This window comes from Scophthalmus maximus, chromosome 12 (genome assembly GCF_022379125.1).
Source record: "Scophthalmus maximus strain ysfricsl-2021 chromosome 12, ASM2237912v1, whole genome shotgun sequence".
NCBI lineage: Eukaryota > Metazoa > Chordata > Actinopteri > Pleuronectiformes > Scophthalmidae > Scophthalmus > Scophthalmus maximus.
This window is the reverse complement of record NC_061526.1, coordinates 3,623,110-3,642,406: the sequence shown is the minus strand read 5'-3', so window position 1 is coordinate 3,642,406 and position 19,297 is coordinate 3,623,110. Positions and strand designations below refer to the sequence as shown.

Sequence of the window (19,297 nt, the reverse complement as noted above, 5' to 3'; positions counted from 1 at the left end):
GTTGCACTAATGTAAATACTAAATTAAACTGCAACTATTGAATATGCGAGTCAGCAGCAATGCTGAGTAACAGGATCACATTTACTTTGGTGCAATCACTGACTAAATTTCGACTCTTTTTTGTCAAATGTCTGAAAGATTCAATTTCGGAACAAAACTGGAATATTTCAATGTGATTCCTTCGCACCTCGAAGGGAGCTGCCATGTCTGATCTCCAGAGAAACTTGTGTGAGAATCTTTTCATAGGATGCTGGAAAAGCCATCACTTCTGCCCCAGGCCTTGTAAACAGAGAGACGAAGTCCAACGGCACAGCAACAGTCAACATCCCTTGGCACAAAGATAAAAACAGAGGAAACAATCTTTAAAAGCTCCACTAAAAGCAAAGTTGCTTTTTGAACTCCGCTGAGGCCACACACGACGCATCCAACGCAAATCAGTTTACTCCGTTTTTTTTCCTCTCCCCCGGAGCTTTAATATATCAAAGTGTCAGTGACATAAAAGTGCAACTCTGGGGAGAATGTTACATTCACATAAATAGGAGTTTTATACTCGATCACAACAACCCGATGGCCATCATTGGTGGCCGTTCACCCGTCGACAGTGAAGTCTCCACTTCACTGTCGAGTGTGCTACTGTGTGGCTCTTGAAATACAATTGTGTGAATTGACAGATGAGAGGGCAAACACACAAAGGTCAACACCGTTCACATTCTGGAAGAAAGGGGATTGGCTGTAATGTGAGTATTTTGGATTCAGAAACAATACGGCCGTCTTGAAACGTGAGACGTTGAAATGTTTCCAAGTCATGTGAGGTGGGGTTTTTTTTAGAGTCTGTGTTGGCAACAATAACATGATCTGATTTTTATTTCCCTGTACATCACAAAACTTGGAACACTATATAAGAAAACCATGATTCCTGGCGCCGTGATTTACTGTTTAATGATGAGCCTTGTCTTTCTCTCAGCCCCCCCCCCCCCAATCCCTCCCAGCCCTCCCTCTCGCCAATTCTCTGACAGTGGAAGACATAATCAGGTTTTGTGAGATTTGTGAGTAGATTAGCAGCCACCTTGTGTCAGATAAGAAGCCGTACTGATAAAGCCCTGTCCTCGGAGGCACATGGCTGCGATGAAACGCCATATCTGGCATGAGCAGATCTGTTAAGAACACAATTAAGACACTGTCTGGCCATATCTGCTCCTACTGCTCTTATTGCTGATAATCCCTTTGTTCTGTGTTAGGGGTGAGGTTGAACAAAAAATAAAAAATATATATGTGACTGAAAACACATCCTCCATGTAAACCGTGGAACTGGACCTAAGGTTGTCTAAAACACAGTGACAACAGCAGTGTGCACTACTTCTCCTGTTTGTCAGATTATGATCAAATGGTGGACTGGCACAAACTATTTGAGAAATTACATTGTGTCAAGGCGCAACTGATATGGACCGAAGGCCCTTTAAACAACCAGCCTGGCTTGGCCTTGTAATCCGGGGATCCAGAGACAAACAGAAGAGCCAGTAGATGAGTAAATACAACACCACAGCTTTTATCCATAATCCAATTTACAGAGGCTCCACCAGATAACTGTGTTTGTCTCCTTTTCCTGGGTGATTCGAGTGGGAGTCTAAATTTGAGCCTCTCCAATATACAGCGAAGACACACGTGTACCACGCTGCTTCCAGACACTCTCCATGCAAGAAAAAAAGCTGCAACTGGTCCGTGTAAACTGCCTAAGTGGTCTGTATAAAAAGCCAGGCGAGAGCAGCTTAATGTGCCTGGATAAACCGGCCACAAATCCCAACCTCAAATTCCACTTCACGGTGGATGATAGTGATAAGAGCTGTATGTGCATCCACACAGCATCTGCATCACTGGCATTTATTTACCTTTTAGGCATACGCTGTGTGTTGATGGATGCATTTCGGATAATTTTCACGTCCTGACCAGCTGGAGTGAGTCTGTACCAACCCCTATGACTTCTGGCACATCTTTCTGCAAATACTTGCATCTCAAAGCCTCTTTCTCGCACAAGTCATTATCGGGACGCTTTTGTTACGGCACATACACAAGACCAGGGATTGTTTTGTTGTTTTTGCACAATATGCATTTGCACTTTGCATGATTGTATGTGTGCAGGTGAGCATATTACCCCCCCCCCCCCCCCCACACACACACACACACACTGCAAAGGAGGAAGGTACAGTATTGCTGATAAGATCCATCCCTATGGGGAGTGATGGAACTGGCATCGCATGCAAAGGCGTGGTGGAAAAAGTAGCACCAGTCACTCATGAAATTTGGTCTCAAGAACAGCAAACCTCCTTGAAACAGCTAGCTGTCAGTCCTCCTGGTGAATAGGAACATTCATGAGCAAATAATAGCTCTAATGATAGCTATATCTGCGTCGAATCATGGCGTACTGCAAGCATTTTTTTCCCCCCCAAGCCTGTGCTGTAGCAGACCTTACTCAGCGATGCCCTTCAGAGAATCATTATTTCAGTAAAACGCCACAAGGGGGTTGTGCTTCCACACACAACCTCTTTAACCCACATCCATTATTCAGGGGGAATTTAGTGGAGACAGAACTACAAGGAGACCAAGAAGCCACTGACGTCTCGCTCTTACATCGAAACATGATCAGGGGATTTCCTAATAGGATACTACCATTATTAACATTAACATTTATTATTTTCAGGGTCTGTTTGCAGGTGGCAGCTTAGAAACGTGCAAGCACATATGCTGTACATAGAAGAATTCAATTTGATTTCGATTAGTTCAGTTTGAACAACACCACAGGCTGTGCATTGTCATGAACAGGGAAAAGGTTGAGAGAGACAGTATTAACAATGGTGCAGTTATGTGTTCCCCTTGGCAATTGCCACTGCGCCTGTCACATTATGCTCAAGTTGTTTTCCCCGTAATAGCGGTAAGACAATCTGCTGCTTGTAACTGGACCCCGTTTGAATGCAGACAAATGAATGAAACATGTGACAAGGTGTGATTAGTCCTCTGCCAATCTCACCGGGTGTTTGTTTGACAGATGGGTCCTTTTGTCAAGGTAATTTGTTCAAAGAATAACCAGGTAGATAATTACCTGTTGCTTTTGTGGCCGTTGGGGGCCATTGTTTTGTTAAAAACATCCTAACAGGGAATATTCATTGTTCAGTACAGGGCAACCAAAGAGGGGGATTATTGAATGTGTCTGTCCTGAGGCAACATGATTTTCTTTTCTTGACTTTCTTTCTTTGTGTTTGCATATTAGACCTCAATGGTGCATATGGAGACTGTGTGCATCTTAAATCAACCAAAGCATCAAAATGTGCACGTCATTTCCACCAGATCACAATTTTAAAAGTGGAATTACACATCATACATAGTCTGGTATTGGCAGGTCTCACTTTTTTTTTGTTTACCCCCAGACATGCAGCTGCATATTGGTTCAATTGCATCAGATTAGACCACTATTCATCCGGGATGCAAATAAACAGGACAGGGTCTTAAGAGGCTGGAGCGGAAAGGGGTGTGACGAGGGTGTTGTATTTCATGTCAAACCACCTGGAGAGGAGACACTTAAGGCGCGCTGGTGCAGGGTGCCAGGAGCAGTAGACACTCCACTCACTCACCGAGGGCCGCAATCTCTTGAATGACTGCAGCCCGAATAACTGCATTGGAACTTTGCGTTTGGATCCCCCCCAGGCAATGGACGCAAGAATCAGACCGCTCGGCCTCGCCGCGCACACCGCCAGCCCGCTCGGGGGCATGCAGGTGCCCCCTTCCCTCCTGCGCCCTCCGCCCCTCTTCCTCCGGGCGTGCAATCCGGCGCTGGAGAGGGGATACCCGCGCACGCCGAAGTGCGCCAGATGCAGGAACCACGGCGTGGTGTCCGCGCTGAAGGGCCACAAGCGCTTCTGCCGCTGGAGGGACTGCGTGTGCGCAAAGTGCACGCTGATTGCGGAGCGGCAGCGGGTGATGGCCGCGCAGGTGGCACTGCGGAGGCAGCAGGCCCAGGAGGAGAGCGAGGCCCGCGAGCTGAGGCTGTTGTACTCCGGTTCAGGGATCGGAGGGGAGGCTGGCATGCCGCAGGGGTCACCTGTGGGCCCCGGGGGGCCAGCGACCACCGGCAACACTTCAACGCCTCCCCGTTTTGATGCTTTTGGAACGGAGAGCCCAAAACACGGTGAGTTGAAATGAATGTTATAAAAAGGAATCGTGGGGAATTCCGTTACACCTCATTATCATTCTTTGAATTACTACCCCAGATTGGTTGCTCTTTGGTGTATCTGTACAAAACAAACTAAGCTTTTGCATCCATATTTCAGATGACAGATTGCGCAAGTACAACTTTTACAACGGATTCATGGGGCGCCCCCTCTTTGCGCCCCACGCCACGCAGCTGCCCTGCCCGATCGGCCAGAAGGAGTCGTCTCCGGGCAGGGGCGGCGCCGCGTCGCTCGTCGGCGACAGTGCGAGTCCCTCCCCGGTGTTCGACCAGCGCTCGGACCACACGGAGAGCCCGCAGAGGTCGCCCTCCCCCTCGGACGCGGAGTCGGGCAGCGAGGCGGACAGACCCGGCGACCACGCGAGGCTGGAGCGCGACCCCACCGACATCATGGCCAAGATCTTCCCCCACCAGACGCGGGACACCCTGGAGTCTATGGTGAGAACGTGCAAGGGCGACATTGTCAAATCCATCGAACTGGCGCTGAGCTCCAAGGAGAACCAAATCGCCCCCGCGGGGGGCTTGTCTCTGGCCAGTCACCCGAGCGCGCTCAGGCCTCCGTCGGTCGCACCGCCCGGAGCGCTCGGTGCGCTGGGGAGCAAATCCGCCTTCTCCCCGCTCCGCATGCCGCCGCCGGCCGCCGGGGGAGAGGGCCTGTACGGGCTCGGCCCTCGCCTGGGTGTCAGCCCTCTGCGGCTGGCCTACTCCTCCGCAAACGGCGGCCTGGCCGGCTTCGTGTCGCCATACGTGACATCCGGCCTGATGCCCGTGTTCCCACTGCGCCCGCCCTTGGACTCGTATTCATTCCCAGGCATGATCCGCGACCTCTCGTACTTTCAGAGCAAGGACTCCCTGTGCAACACAGGCCTGTACACACGGCTGAGCAGCGAGAAATGACCAAATTCAAAAGGGGTTATTTCTTCAACGAAAGTCACTGGAAATGGTGAAACCACAGAAAGCACTGCAGTCTGAAAATGTTGTTTTTTTATACTGTACATTTTGTAAAGATTGTATATTGATAATAAATAGGTAAAAATGGTGTACTTGTTTTATTTGTGTTCATTATTTTTCTATTCATCTATTCATTACATCTTGACAGACTGGAGTGTAAATAGCCGCTAACACACCAGTGTAAATATTGAGTAGCTTTTCTCCTTCAAGCGCATACCCACACATACAGTGTTCAGCATGACTGACACTGTATGTGTCATACAGTGAACTTATCCCCTGATATGTATTATGACTTCTTCCCCTTGCTCATGCCTGAACAATAACATGACGAATAAGTGACTCCACAAAATAAACCATCATAACACTGAGTAAAACTTCCCCACGGACTAGGCATCTGCATCTCCCATCATCACCCTTATGCATTTTAGCCTATCACACAGAGTGATGTGTTAACAGTTAGATGGATAGATAGACAGACAGACAGACAGACAGACAGATAGATAGATAGATAGATAGATAGATAGATAGACAGACAGACAGACAGACAGACAGATAGATAGATAGATAGATAGATAGATAGAAAGATAGATGTATTTTATTTATCCCAAACTGGGAAGTTCCACTTTTTGGCGGGAACCATATGATGTCACAATGTTGTGAATACTGTATTCCTGTACGTTCTATTTTATTCAGACGACTCACGTGTGAATGAGCTGTTTCTTTTCAAGATTTTGGATGTCATAAACTTGATTCATAAACTAGAAAACGATAAGGATATTCATTCTTTAATACAGAACATTAACAAATGCCTTTAAAGTCTTGAAAGTGTTGACAAGTGTATAAATAGCTGCTAACACACCAGTGTAAGTACAGGCAATATTCTCATAAAAATGTTTTGTCCTTCATGCGCATGCCCACACATATAGTGAACAATTCAGCATGAGGTGTGTCATACAGTGAACTTATCCCCTGATATGTATTATGACTTGTTCTCCATGCTCATGCCTGAACAATACAATGACGAATAAGTGACTCCTCAAAATAAACCATCATAACACTAAGTAAAACTTCCCCACGGACTAGGCATCTGCATCTCCCATCATCACCCGTATGCATTTTAGCCTATCACACAGAGTGATGTGTTGGATAGATAGATAGCTAGACAGACAGACAGACAGACAGACAGACAGACAGATAGATAGATGGATAGATATTTATCTACATAGAAAGATAGATGTATTTTATTTATCCCAAACTGGGAAGGTCCATTTTTTGGGGGGAACCACATGATGTCACAATGTTGTTAATATGTGAAAAGTCAATGTTGCATTCACTGGTTGCTCGGGAAATTATTGTACATTCTCTTTTATTCAGACGACTCACGCGCGAATGAGCCGTTTCTTATCAAGACTCTTATTTTCCGACTTCATAAACTTGATTCATAAACTAGAAAACGATAAGGGTATTCATTATTTAATACAGAACATAAACAAACGCCATTAAAGTCTTGAAAGTGTTAACAAGTGCATTTCCTTTTTCTTTTTTTCTTCTTTTGGCCTCGAAAGCACTGCTCACTTGTGATTGGTTGCCGGGATCACATAAGCAGCCAACAGAGCTCCTCTGTAACGCAACGTGACTGCTTGTTTCAGGAAGTGACGGACGGGCTCGTTTAAATGTCCACGGTAGCATGTCACGAGTTTGAAAAACGTTTGAGCGGGGTTTCTCTTTTTGTCTAACGAGGCAGGGGCAATTCTGTCCCTCGGACATGCGTTTCCACCTTTTTATCGCAGCTGTGTCTTGGTTCGTTTGCGTTGACTCGCGGAAAATAAGAGGGATATCTTCGTCCTGTAAGTTCCGCTGCCCTTTAGCGCCTAGCTTAAAGCTAACCGGTCCTCCTCAAACATTTCGAATAAAGCTGCACACACACACACACACACACACACACACCGTGTCGAGACTGTAACAGCTCCCCAGCTTCGACGCAGATAACACAGCAAGTGCTCATGAAGTCACTGCCGATACCTTTTTACGTTTTTACACGGAATATAAAGTTTGTTCATTGTGGCAAGCGATGATGCCAAACTGAGCACTTTTTTTTTTTTTTTACAAAGCTACTTCCAGTAATATACAAGCACAGACCCCAACACCTCCGACTCTGAGCTTTTTTTATACATGTTTGACATTAAACCTATTGTTCTCAGTCCACTTCTTTGATTGTTTTCAACGTCACCATCATTTCTCCCCCCCCCCCCCCCATCATCTGTATCAGACAAACGGTTCTACAGGGAGAGGAAGTCCTTTCTGTGCATCGATGGCTCAAAAATCATCCCCTTTGAGCAGGTGAACGACGACTACTGCGACTGTGAGGATGGCTCTGACGAACCAGGTAAAACTTTCGCCTTGCCAAATGTTGAAAACGCGGCGTGTCCCTCACTGCAGGCATTGCACAGTTGACAAGTTCTGCTCATACCGTTTCTGTTGGGGGGGAAAGTGGCATTTAAGGTTGTGCAAAATACATATATATCCTGTGCTTTCTGTTCAAGAAGAATCTTAAGTGAATGGTCATGTATGTGTGAACAGTCTTTGGCGAACAGACAACATAGCAGACATGAAGTTGTGTTCCGGAGATGAATAATGAGCTTCATTCGTCTGTTTAATAATCACACGCTCGTTTACAATGACTTTCAAATAAGCAATACGCTGAGGTCCAAACTTGGCAGCAGATGCTTTTGTGCCAATAGGGTTGAATCAATTTAGGATATATATACATATATGTATATGTATTTATGTATATGTATTTATGTATATATATATATGTATATATATATATATTCTCTGCTGCAGTGTTGTGCATGTTCTTTTTTAAAATGCAAATGTTTATGTGATGAATTTTTGGGTTTATGTACTTTGCGACCAAAGCACATGGCCAGCCCGCGTCCCCGTTACCTCGTCCTGTACTGCTATAGAGCTCTGCTCAAACCCGCATGATGAAATTTTTTAACTTCCCCTGTTTGTCTCGGATTAAAGGCGACAAAGACAATTAACATGAGATTGTGTCATCCTTTAGTCCGTTGGAAATAAGAAATTTGGCCACAGTAAGATTCTATAAGGGTTGACCAGAAATATTGACAACAGATGCAGCCACAGTTCATTGCAGCGGAAACAGGGACAGAAGGTGAAAATTCCCCAGAGCTCACTTTGATATGTTTTTGAAGTGTGTCCAATTCCTATGATCGTTTCCGATCACATTTGAGTGTAGCACATTAGTACTGATTAAACAGTGGCCTATTCAAAGTAAACCTGTATTCACTCACTCCATTTTGCACAACAGCTTTAGACTACTGCCACTACTGAAAAACAAAAAAGGAAAAAAATGATACATTTTTTCTCGAAGTTACTCTACTTTACAATGGTGACGTGTGCTACTGGCCCCATGTAGGAACGTCAGCCTGTCCTCGTGGACGATTCTATTGCACCAATCTGGGTTTCCGCCCGCACTACATCCCATCATCGCGGGTCAACGATGGCATCTGCGGTAAGGCTTTTTATGTATTATTATATCATCTGCCTGTTGGCAAAACCATGTGAAGTGAGGCAACGGATTGACAGTGTTTTATGCTGCAGCACTTTTCAAGGACAGCAAGGGCCGTGCAGTGCTGTAGTGATGGAACAGATTTATTCTTGGGAAACATGAATGGCTGTCTAATATGTTCAAAAATAACTGGCGGATAGGTATGATGCTAAGTATGCTCCTAATATCTTGGCAATCATATTCTGAAATAGTTGTCCTCAGTTTATTTGGTCAAGAGTTTACAGTTTTCCCATTTTGTGTGTTGTGTGCAAACGTGGGCAGGAATTCATATTCCTCATGAAGCGGACAATGGTGGACACATTGTTATTTCTTTTTGTAGTACAAACAAACAGATGAAGTGGACACCGCAAACAGAAAATGGCTCTGTATAGCTTATTTCCCTCTGAACAAAAAACACAATAGCGCCCTCGAACATCTGTATTATGTCTTCAATTTAGGAAAGGTACAAGAGACATTCATTCCTGTGCCAAATTACTCTTATTAGTTACAGGTATTTATCGGCTCCAGTTGGTAGTGACAGAAACATGACACCCAGGTGGATTACCCTTTACCGATGTAATGTCATGATGCATATCATAGAGGCAATGAAGACAATGGACATCTTCCCGGGGTCCAGATAATGAACCCAATGTGGAAGCACCTGAAACCTGTATTCTCTGAAATCACCAGCAGAGGACGACTCAAAAAGAAGTCTGAGAAAATGACTACTTCTCACTTGATTTATTACATCAGTAAATATTTTACTGAGGAGTTTATGGTCTCAATTGCTATAGTTTAAATTCTTCTTCAATTAAGCGAAATGTTAAATTTGTAAATTTTGTCTCATGTAGAGTAAAATAGACGATACGCACCGTATACATTGGAACTTGGATACAGCATGATTGACAGCTGGTCCGTCCAGCCGTTGCAGAACAACCAGAACATTTTATCCGTCTCTTTTTCAAGCAGCATAGACCATCGTTCAATTGGTGTTCAGCTCGAAAAGACTGAAGCAAAAGATGTAAAAATGGTCACTGTCCTCCGTGCTGCTCTCTAGGATTTACTAACATGTTTGTAACAGATCTGGCAATGGGGAATGAGCTAATCACATTTTATTGGTTGGTTTTTGATCATTTAAAAAAAAACAACAACCTGCAGATACACGCTAATCTCTAAAAGGGTATAACATATACTGTACAGGGGTGTACAAAGCCACTTTCCTTGAAAAACATCCCCTTCTATTCCTCTTTATTTATTGAAAAATCTGCCGCAATCTGGGTGTAATCAGGGTGCTTTTTCAGCTCTTTTCTCCTCCACTTTCTTTCCGGAGTAGCTCGCCACATTGGATAAAATCAATAATTGCATTGCCTCTCTGTCACCAGTGTCCTCAGCAACTTTGGACAGCATGCAACCATTGCGGGTAAAGAAAAAAAAAGTTCAGGAATGAAAGAACATGATAGAATTGTTTCTCAAAGCCCCTTTTTCCTTTCCCGCCCTCCTTTAGTCTACTCCCACTTGTCTTCTTATACCTTCCCTGCCCTGAATGGAGCCACTTAATAGCCAAAGTGTCGTCGCTTTTCCTCGGCGACTGGTTGTTGAGAGGTTTTCACCGGCTTTTTTTTCTCCCCGGGCTGTAATGTTCTTTTTCCTCTGGTCACCGATGGGGTTCTGGATAATTGAGAATTCTCACACTGTGCCCACTCTCTCGGGTTAAAACACTGGAGATGAAGCCAGATCTGAGCACTTGACAAAATACCATGCAAGCTGATGTTATAAATGACTGATCTCAAGAGACTCCTCTCTGAACCAGAGAGAGATATCATGCAGAAACCAAGATCAAATCTCTGCCTTTGAGGATGAAAAGTGGCTGGCTAGATCGTCATTATCTGCGCTAAAGAGAATAAAGACTTGCCGGTTTTATAAGTATAAGGAAATTAGTGTGGGCTTGAAACACAGACCATTTAATGAGTGTTGTTGATTAGTATTGGCTCTTGGTGCTGTGGTAATTTTGCTCTTTTTTTATTAGGGCTGCAACTATAATTTCATTTTGATTAAAATAATTGCTTTAACACATAATTTTACAGCAAGAGACTATAGGGATAGGGTCACACCTGCCGCGACACCTGCACCCGCGGACCACACCCGTCTTCGAACTCAGCCTTCATTTTGATCTCCGCTTCTCACCTGTAAAATTTCGTGAAAGTTTGCAGGGCGTGCAGTCCGTGTCCTTGCACGGTTGTGATGCGATCGCAGCGACTGCCAAGGCTCTCAAAACCAAAAGCACTGTGGTAGTTCCTGCCAGTAGGTGTCGCCATTACCACATTTCTACATGACGAGACGCACACGATCACACAAGGCGAAAACAAGACCAGCCACGCTGTTTCTGCCGGTATTAAAGACGCACGGCTAACCCCCCCTGTTGATGTGTTGAATTCTCTTCTGTTCTCTCTTCAGATTGCTGCGACGCTTCCGATGAATACAACAGCCACGCTCGCTGCCAGAACACTTGCTGGTCAGTTAAAAAACCGAGATCCAATATTTGTGGAATAACCCCTGCATATTTTCACTCATTATGCCATTAGAGGCCGATGCATTGCTACAGAAATAAACAGTCACCGTCAACCAATCCACTCGGTTTTAGAAATATTTTTAAGCAATTTGATTAAAATGTGGATTTTCTTTTATGTAATTTCACTTCCAACATGAGACTATTCATCATATCACCAGTGCGATACTGTGCACTTGCTGTGCACATGTTTCGTTCACTGTGCCACCAGGGGGCATAGTGTCACTATGGCTAAAAACCTGATGTGGATCACAAACCGTCTCTTTTAATGTACAGTAAATGCATCACAATATTGTTTTGAGGAGTTCATCCATGATAAAGACTTTTTCCCACTGTAAATCTCACCCTCAATAATCCCCTCCAGAGGATCCACGGTGATTTTCATGCAGAAAATTTAGTTTTTAGGATTTAAATCATACTCTAACACAGATCGTGGGCTGTGAATAAAAATATATTTCTCAGGACTTAGACTCCTGCCGGGTCATATTTATCATCTTCTCTGAGCTGCACCACAAAGATTGACCATACTGTGATACTGAAATGCTGGCCCCTGTGTAAACGTAACGTCAAACACACAAACCCACTTCTTTTGTTGACGGTCCTCCTATTATTGCCATCTGCCCGAACCCCCCCCCATATATAAGCAGAGTAGATCTCGTTATCTTTTCACAAGGTCCACACTCTTATTGTGTTTGCTAGACTTCAAAAACAATTTAGTTCAGCCACAGCGCGTCGGCCCCCCGTCTTATTTACTTTTCTATTTTCCCATTTGGATTCCTGCCGTATTGTGGGCCCTTAAAAATAGGATTGCGCCATCTCAATGGCTGTAGCAGGGGTGGCCCGATGTTTTCTCAGTAATGATGGGGCTGTGCATCTCTTCTCTCTCTCTCGCTCTCTTCCAGGAATCTGGGGCAGAGAGAGCGAGCCTATGTGGAGGGCCAGATGAGGACCTTGGACGAGGGTTTGCAACTCAAGCAGCAGCTGATTGAGGAGGGAGTGCTGCTCTGGAGGGAGAAGCAGGTACATGGTATTTCTCTTGAAGTAACTACTACCATTTAGCATGTAGTAGTAAGCAGTAACAGAGGAAGTTAATCCCTGAAGCTTTATCCTGTTCCTGCTTTGAGAATCCTCATAACTTTTTGCATGTATTTCTTTGAGTGTTGAGTATGTTAATCTTTACAAAATGTATACTAGCTTCATTTAATCTCTCTATATACTCTATACATCTAAATCACCATATAGATATCAACTTAATATTTTGATCTGGAGAGACAAACTAAAATTGATGGAAAGAAAGATGGAGTACAAAAAAAGCAAGGATTCTGAAAAAAGTGTCTGCCACAAAATATATACATCTGCTTTGTGACAATACAGTGATATCTACTTGAGATAAAATATCTATTATTATTGATTCCACAGCGAGGAAATGCACTTGTTACAGCAGTAAAAAAAAAAAAATAGGTAGACAAAAGAATAGACAGGAGTATAGAAAGATACAGAGTTATGCACATACTATACACAAACATGAAAACAAAGTGCAGTGGCACCGGAGGATTACTTACGTTGCACTGTGTACTTTTAATTTGAGTGTTTTATAATTTGCGTTTTCATAAAAAAGTCCTCCCTTGAAGTGTTACCTAGGGCATATTCCATGTAATTTAATGTGTAATTTGGTCTGTTGTATGCTCACTTATTTCATCGTTAAATTTAGTTTTTTACATAATGGCTAATTTGGAGCTACTGAATCATATGTCATCCTATGTTAACTGTATCGGTAATATATTATTGACAACTGACCCCGTATCGGCCGTAGACGATCAAATCACATTCGTCCGTGTCCCTCAACTCTTTGTGACTGTACTCGATTTCACAACTTTTGTTTTTTTTGTAAAAGCCATGTAAGGTGCTTTTAAAGACGCTCAACAGGTTTAACCATGACTAAAAAAAACATTAAGGACATGGGTCACGGTGGTGCTGGGGGAAAAAGTCAGGGGGTCACCGACGTCATTTTGATGTATTGTCTCGGACAGTAATGTCTGCAGTAACTTTCACAGAATCCACAGAGATGGCGTCGCTGCTAGAATGACTGAAAACGCTGTGTCTGTAATATATTTGCCTATAGGATAGTAACCTTTTGACTGCATGCATAATTAATGCTGGACTGGAGTCGGAGGCCATTGCAGTCGACTTGGTGAACTGTGGTACAAAGTGATATGCAGTGTGTTACAAACTAATTGTAGCTAAAACTAAAATACCATTGTCCTGAGATTGAACCTTTTATTGTGTTCAAATTATGGAAGACTGCCCTTTTAATGTTTTCATAAAAATACACCAGCGCTCTTCTTCATTGTCGCTGTTTTGCATAGATACGGTTTCATTTATCCTCCAATAGATTTAATTAACTTTTTTCCACCCTGGCCTTTGCGCTGCCACTCAGAAGCTGCAGCGCCGTTTACCTGGCCTGCTAGCTAACGCGTTTGATTGATGGGGACGTCGTGGGTTAATTTGCCTTCACTTGCGTTCGCGCTCCGAGAATTTTCCTGGTCTAAATGAGCAGCTTGTGCTCTATGATATTGTTGTGACCAAACATGTTTATGGCACCTGCTGCTACAGGCATCTGCTGAGCAGTTTTCCCCGCACCAACCTTAGCCCGCTGTGCAGCGAGTGTTTTGCCCTGTCAACGTGATAAGATTAGTGGTTTCTAGCTCTGAACAACTGTCAAGAAGCATTTTTGCAGCCATTAGCCCGATGCTATCGCTTTGTTTTAGTTAAATTAATTCATGCAATTTGCTCCCATTTTTGCATAACAAACATATCAGTATAATATGATTGTATTCTTCAAAATGTATTTCGGCTCCTATCCGAGCAATCCTTGTTTGTACTGTCATCTGTAATCAGTCGTCATGTTCATCTCCTGCCATCAACTTTGCATTCGATTTTGTGTTAACGATATTCTTAAAGATGCCCACTTGTAAGAGGTAAATGGTTGGTGGTAAAAGGCACCTGAGCGCTCAAGCCCATTTTGGATCAATGTGTTCCTTTACAAGGCTTTAAGACGAGTAGAAAACTATTTCAGTTTTTCCCTCTGCTCTCCATTTGCACATTCAGCTCAACAAGCACTAGGCCAAATTAGAAACCGGAGCCCCGGAGTTCGCCACAAATTAAATTGGTAAATTTGGCAGCCGAGGGTCTCTTCAGATGTTTGTAAGTTATATTTACTGGTTCAGTGGTCTCATTACTTTATGCGTTATTGTGCTTTAGGAAATACAAGTTGCCCTCCCACCACCGGTAGACGGTCAGGGCTGGCTCACAAACTGCAATTTGCAAGTTGATTTTCCTTTGGTATAACATTGGTAATTGAAATTGGAGAACAATAAGAATGGTATATTGTCAATTTTAAAAGAACTCATTGGCAGCTAGTAAACTTTATCAGTTTGTCCAGACAAAATAAAAAGTCATGCTTGTTTTAAAAATATGTGTGACACAGTCACAAAGATATTAGTTATTTCAAATAAGTCCACTTTGTGTCAAACACAGTCACTCACTCATGTCTGATTTGCCAGCTGATGGTCTCCGAGTATGTACCCTGCACTCTCCTGTTCTCGGCCCCCCCATGTTCTTTTCTTTGGCGGCTGATTGGCAGATCGAGGCTGAATTGTCACCCAGCGCTCCGAGCCCCGCTGCACATTGTGATCCTCTCCTCTCGGTGTGTCTCTGTCGATATGGCAGGGTTACCTCGGGCGCCCTCGCCTTGGAAACCTTCCACAAAGACTCTAAAGTGAACCCTTTCCACGGTTCAAGGGGTTAAAGAAGAATCTGCTGTTAAAGAAACGCCACACTAAACTTTTTAATCAAATTGGAAGCCTTTAACACAACGGATGCCGAGTGTATCATGTCCTCATTGCGTTTACTGGAACCGGCAGAAATGGGAATGCTGCTCTTTACTGCATACAAATTGGTATTCAATAAAATCCTCTTTGTGGAGGTTTGTGATTATCTTTCTTTTGATCGGCTCACTCTAAGTGTACATTTTAAAGTGGGAGAGAGGGTGCGCAGCATTTGCTAGTCCTCAGTCCCCTTTAAAAAAAATGTTGTGCTACTTTAGTTAAGTGTTTTCTAAACCTTACTTTGTTTAGATTTCAGATCAAACTCAAACAAACATTAAAGTGCTGATTCGTCCAAACTGTACTTCAGCTTTCCAAGAATTATCACAGCAGGGAGACATCTCAAAAGCAGTGTACTAAATCAGCACACATAAATCTGTTACAACAAAACCCCGCATTTTTATTCACCTTATTTGGAGTACTGCTTGTTTTTAAGATGAATTCATGACGAAACTGGATTTTGTTTCTATGCAGCTCAGATTTTTCAATTGCACTTTTCTGAAAAATTTGAGTCTATGGAAACACAAATGTGTGTATACTGTATATACATTCATTCCCAGTGCATGCATTTAGTAATTTAACACCACTCAGGAACATTTTCTATTTCATGGGTGTTATTCACAAGTAAATATGCTATTGTACCCTCAAAATGGAGCCCATAAATCACTGAAGCAAACCGGAGGTGGCTCAGCAAGCAGCATGGCCTAGAAAGGTAGTCATCCCTGTCCGAACCGAGCAGAATCCATCACTGCATTATGAGAGTCTCGGAGGAGAGATTGGAAAAGCACAAACAAGGAGCCGCGGCTCTTTTCATATTAATTGGTCCATTACAGAGAGTGATGATAGGTTATGCCTGATTGTCAAAAGCTGTCATTTTCTGGTGTGACAACAACACATCCTGGTGCAAGTGATTTTAAATGGAGCATTGTGCAGACCCGAGTGCTGTTGTTCAGGTTTTTGTCAACACACGTGCGCGTTGTGGGGGACTTTTCTGAAATCATGAAAACCAAATTTTTGGTAGTTTTGACGATATTGTTGACAAACTCAAAGATGCTAGTATCTTGGAGGGGCACATTTTCAAAACTGCAGTAAATGAGTGTCCCACTCTTTCACTGTTGGATTTAAAAAAGAATGTCACAGTGAGAAAAGGATACCGGCACGTTTCTACAGAACAGTGTGACTTGATAATGCGATGGTCAAACTTTTTATCACATTTTGATAGGTATAAAATTAAACAGACTCTGTTCAGAGCATTTATAACTGCACGGAAATGGAAGAAAATTAGTCATAATCTCTCCGAACAGTGTTTGTGCAGTTGTGGAGAGAGAGAGGATCTCACTTGGCATTAGTCCAGACATAGGTGTTATTAAAGACATCTTGCAAAGTGTGAAAATCCAACTATGTCCAGCCGCATGTCTGTTGGGGAGCAGAGTGGATGGAATTAAATCTAAAGTAAAACAGTGTTTGATGGCACTTTCTTTTATTTCAGCTGAAAATATATATTTTGGAACTATTTTGTTTAGATAATAATGTAATCTTTATACTGATGGAACGAGCAGCCTCAACTTTCCGATAATCAGACAGTTGTCTGGCTCGCACTTGGGCCTTAATGAGGCAATATTTAAATATATATATATATTTTGAATATGTATATTTCAAACCTGTATTCCTCCAAAAATTAAGACAATAATAATAAACCAAATGTACCTGATTTGCCAGACTCCTGACTCCAAACCAATAACCAACAAAGATGTGACACATGGCCAGCTGATATGCAAACTACATGTCCCTGTACAGTATATGGTATTTGGTTGGTGTCTTTTGTGTGTTAATATGCACTGGATTATGGCTGCAGTTTACGTAAAGCAATCCAATATTTACATCATAAGATTTGTCAAAGAAAAATAATTCATCCAGAGTTTCTAGATGGTAATTGCTTTGTTCATTTTTCAGATCTCTTAAAGTGGCCCCGAATCAGAATTTAAAATTGTGTTTTCTGTTTAGATAACTTCCACAAATGACGGATACTAACAGGAAAAATATGAGGCAAGAAGTATGATCGTACCACTTGCAGACCGACTGTAAACTAGAAAAGCGTGTCAGTAATAATGACTGTGCTAGACCTGAGATGCTGATTGTAGATGTGGTTCGTCTCTGTGTTGTCTCTGCTCAGGCCCAGCTCAGGGAGCTCCAGCAGGTAGCGGAGGACCTACAGATCAAACTAGAGGATCACAGGAGGAGGAAACACGAGGCCGACCGACGCAAAGAGCAAACGTTGAAGGCGCTGGAAGCGGGCGACGGTGGTAAGTGTCACGCCGCCTTTAACCCGCCCCCGTTTGTTTTGAGTCCATTCTATGCAATTTGCCAAGTGCACAGAATTGCTTCAGTTTGTGGACATCAGGTTGTTGTCGCGGCCACCACAGGGCTGCTTCCATTTCATTTAGGCTCAGCCTTGCATTGAACAAAAGTAAATTGACCTCAGGACCTCCGGCCAGATGCTCGGGATGGCAAATGTTAGACCCTGAGAAACAGCTGGAGGGTTAAACACAGATGCCTGTGCCATTGAAATAAATGGAGGAGTGAGTATAGGAGTGCTGAGCAACAGTATATTGCTTTCCCTGCAGCTCTGCTCACCCCCCCCACGTTCCGCAAACCATCAGAAAGAAGTTGCTTATGACTCACAGTAAAATTCCCTTATCGCTCCGAGCACAAGCTGGCTCTGCATTTAAGGAACGTTCAGACTCGCGCGTGTGAATGTACAGAAAGTTGTGGGGCCGGATGGGAAATGGACTCAATCATTTCTTAGCACTGACGACTTTAAGGATTTAGAGTCATTACATGTGTGTTGGGTAGGGAGGGATGATGCAGTTTGGTGGAGTTAAATGAGCTCCAAGTTTTTTTTTCTTATTGTATTCCCATTTATGATAATCTAAAAAGCACAACGCAAATGAGAAAGCACGCACTATCCGAGGGGAGTTTATTTCTTTTTTTGCCTAAACTGACAATTTGCTTTTCAATATGTCAACTGCACATTTATTTAGAGGGATGGCAGTTGTCTCGCTTTTTAATATTTCGCTGTTGGGTTTTGTTGCGTCCGTCTCTGTTGTCATGAAATGTTGGCAATTATCTCGCGTCAAACTGCCCCTCAAGTAAAAGTTTGGATTGGAATAAAGGTCATTTGACTTTAGTGGTTCCTCTGAGCGTGCATCCATCATGCCTCCCACTGTGCGAGCTGACCTTTGTTGGACGTGGCCGGCCCCCCGTGTTCCTGAGCCTGTCATCCTTTACTTCCATTACTGCTCATCTTCAGGGCGTAACAACCATCAATTTTCATTCCCGTGGTCACGTTGGCATGTCTTGACCATGTTGGCTATCCATCTAGACTTTTACTACGCACTTTTAATGACACTGTGTGTGTGTGTGTGTGGCTGCCTCTGTGTGTTGAAGTTGAACATAAGTTTCTGAGACTTAAGGCTACTCATCCCGCCCTTTTGCTTTCAGCCTGCAGCCCGTGACATTACGTGTTAATTAAAAAAATTTAATTTAGTGAATGAGCACCATTAATCTGCAAACGGTATAACTGCTGTCGTTGTTTGAAGTAATAAGCTTGACAGGACCTGTCGGAGAATTTTATAACGAATGCATCTTTCAATGTCTTAAATATTGGGTAGGATGTATTGTTTTGCCTTTTTGAGAGGCATGACTGTAGTGAGGCACAATAAACAAAATACACAATATTGAACATATTAAAAGATGTATTCGTCATAAACTTCATGCACATTCCGGTGTGATCTTCCTGGAGTTAAAAGAAATGAACTCAGAGATTGTATGGGGGAAGTAATGAAGCAAGCCATTTTCCAACCATAATGTTTGAGCCTGAGCTTTTTCTTTTTTTTTGTTAATACTTTTCCAGAAGACGGAATGTAGCACAATTTACTTTGGAAACACTTACACCGTCACTGTAAATGATGTAGTTTCTAGCATATCATCGCTTTACATTTCATGCAGTAAGATGTATTCCTTAAATCGGTCTCATTTTCATCTGTGAATCTCCACCATGCTCCTCAAAACTCACAAATAATCATCCAAATGAATAGCGTCGATGT

At 43.1% G+C, this 19,297-nt stretch overlaps 2 protein-coding genes across 3 annotated transcripts in view; both read left to right on the top strand.

The window, feature by feature from the left end:
* Positions 1 to 3,541: 3,541 nt before the first annotated feature.
* LOC118292187 (doublesex- and mab-3-related transcription factor A1-like) lies at positions 3,542 to 5,258 on the top strand. Its single transcript, XM_035620918.2, has 2 exons — positions 3,542 to 4,177; positions 4,320 to 5,258. Exons 1-2 carry the CDS (start codon positions 3,700 to 3,702, stop codon positions 5,114 to 5,116), a joined length of 1,275 nt encoding a protein of 424 aa, XP_035476811.1. The 5' UTR covers positions 3,542 to 3,699; the 3' UTR covers positions 5,117 to 5,258.
* Positions 5,259 to 6,805: 1,547 nt separating this feature from the next.
* The window catches only part of LOC118317235 (glucosidase 2 subunit beta), a 108,668-nt gene continuing 96,176 nt past the window's right edge, over positions 6,806 to 19,297 (top strand). The window contains exons 1-6 of one of the 2 annotated variants that reach the window (XM_035645770.2): positions 6,806 to 7,017; positions 7,440 to 7,556; positions 8,610 to 8,705; positions 11,196 to 11,253; positions 12,210 to 12,327; positions 17,365 to 17,494. In XM_035645770.2, the coding sequence (XP_035501663.1) occupies positions 6,936 to 7,017; positions 7,440 to 7,556; positions 8,610 to 8,705; positions 11,196 to 11,253; positions 12,210 to 12,327; positions 17,365 to 17,494 (601 nt within the window). In that variant the 5' untranslated portion in view covers positions 6,806 to 6,935. The remainder of the gene's footprint in view (positions 7,018 to 7,439; positions 7,557 to 8,609; positions 8,706 to 11,195; positions 11,254 to 12,209; positions 12,328 to 17,364; positions 17,495 to 19,297) is intronic. The other variant, XM_035645775.2, reaches the window with a different exon arrangement.

What these genes read in the sequence shown, in the direction of transcription:
- LOC118292187 (XM_035620918.2), top strand. Translation starts at nt 3,700, where the DNA reads ATGGACGCAAGAATCAGACCGCTCGGCCTCGCCGCGCACACCGCCAGC. An exon ending in AACGGAGAGCCCAAAACACG is followed by an intron (nt 4,178 to 4,319) that starts GTGAGTTGAAAT and finishes TCCATATTTCAG; the next exon opens with ATGACAGATTGCGCAAGTAC.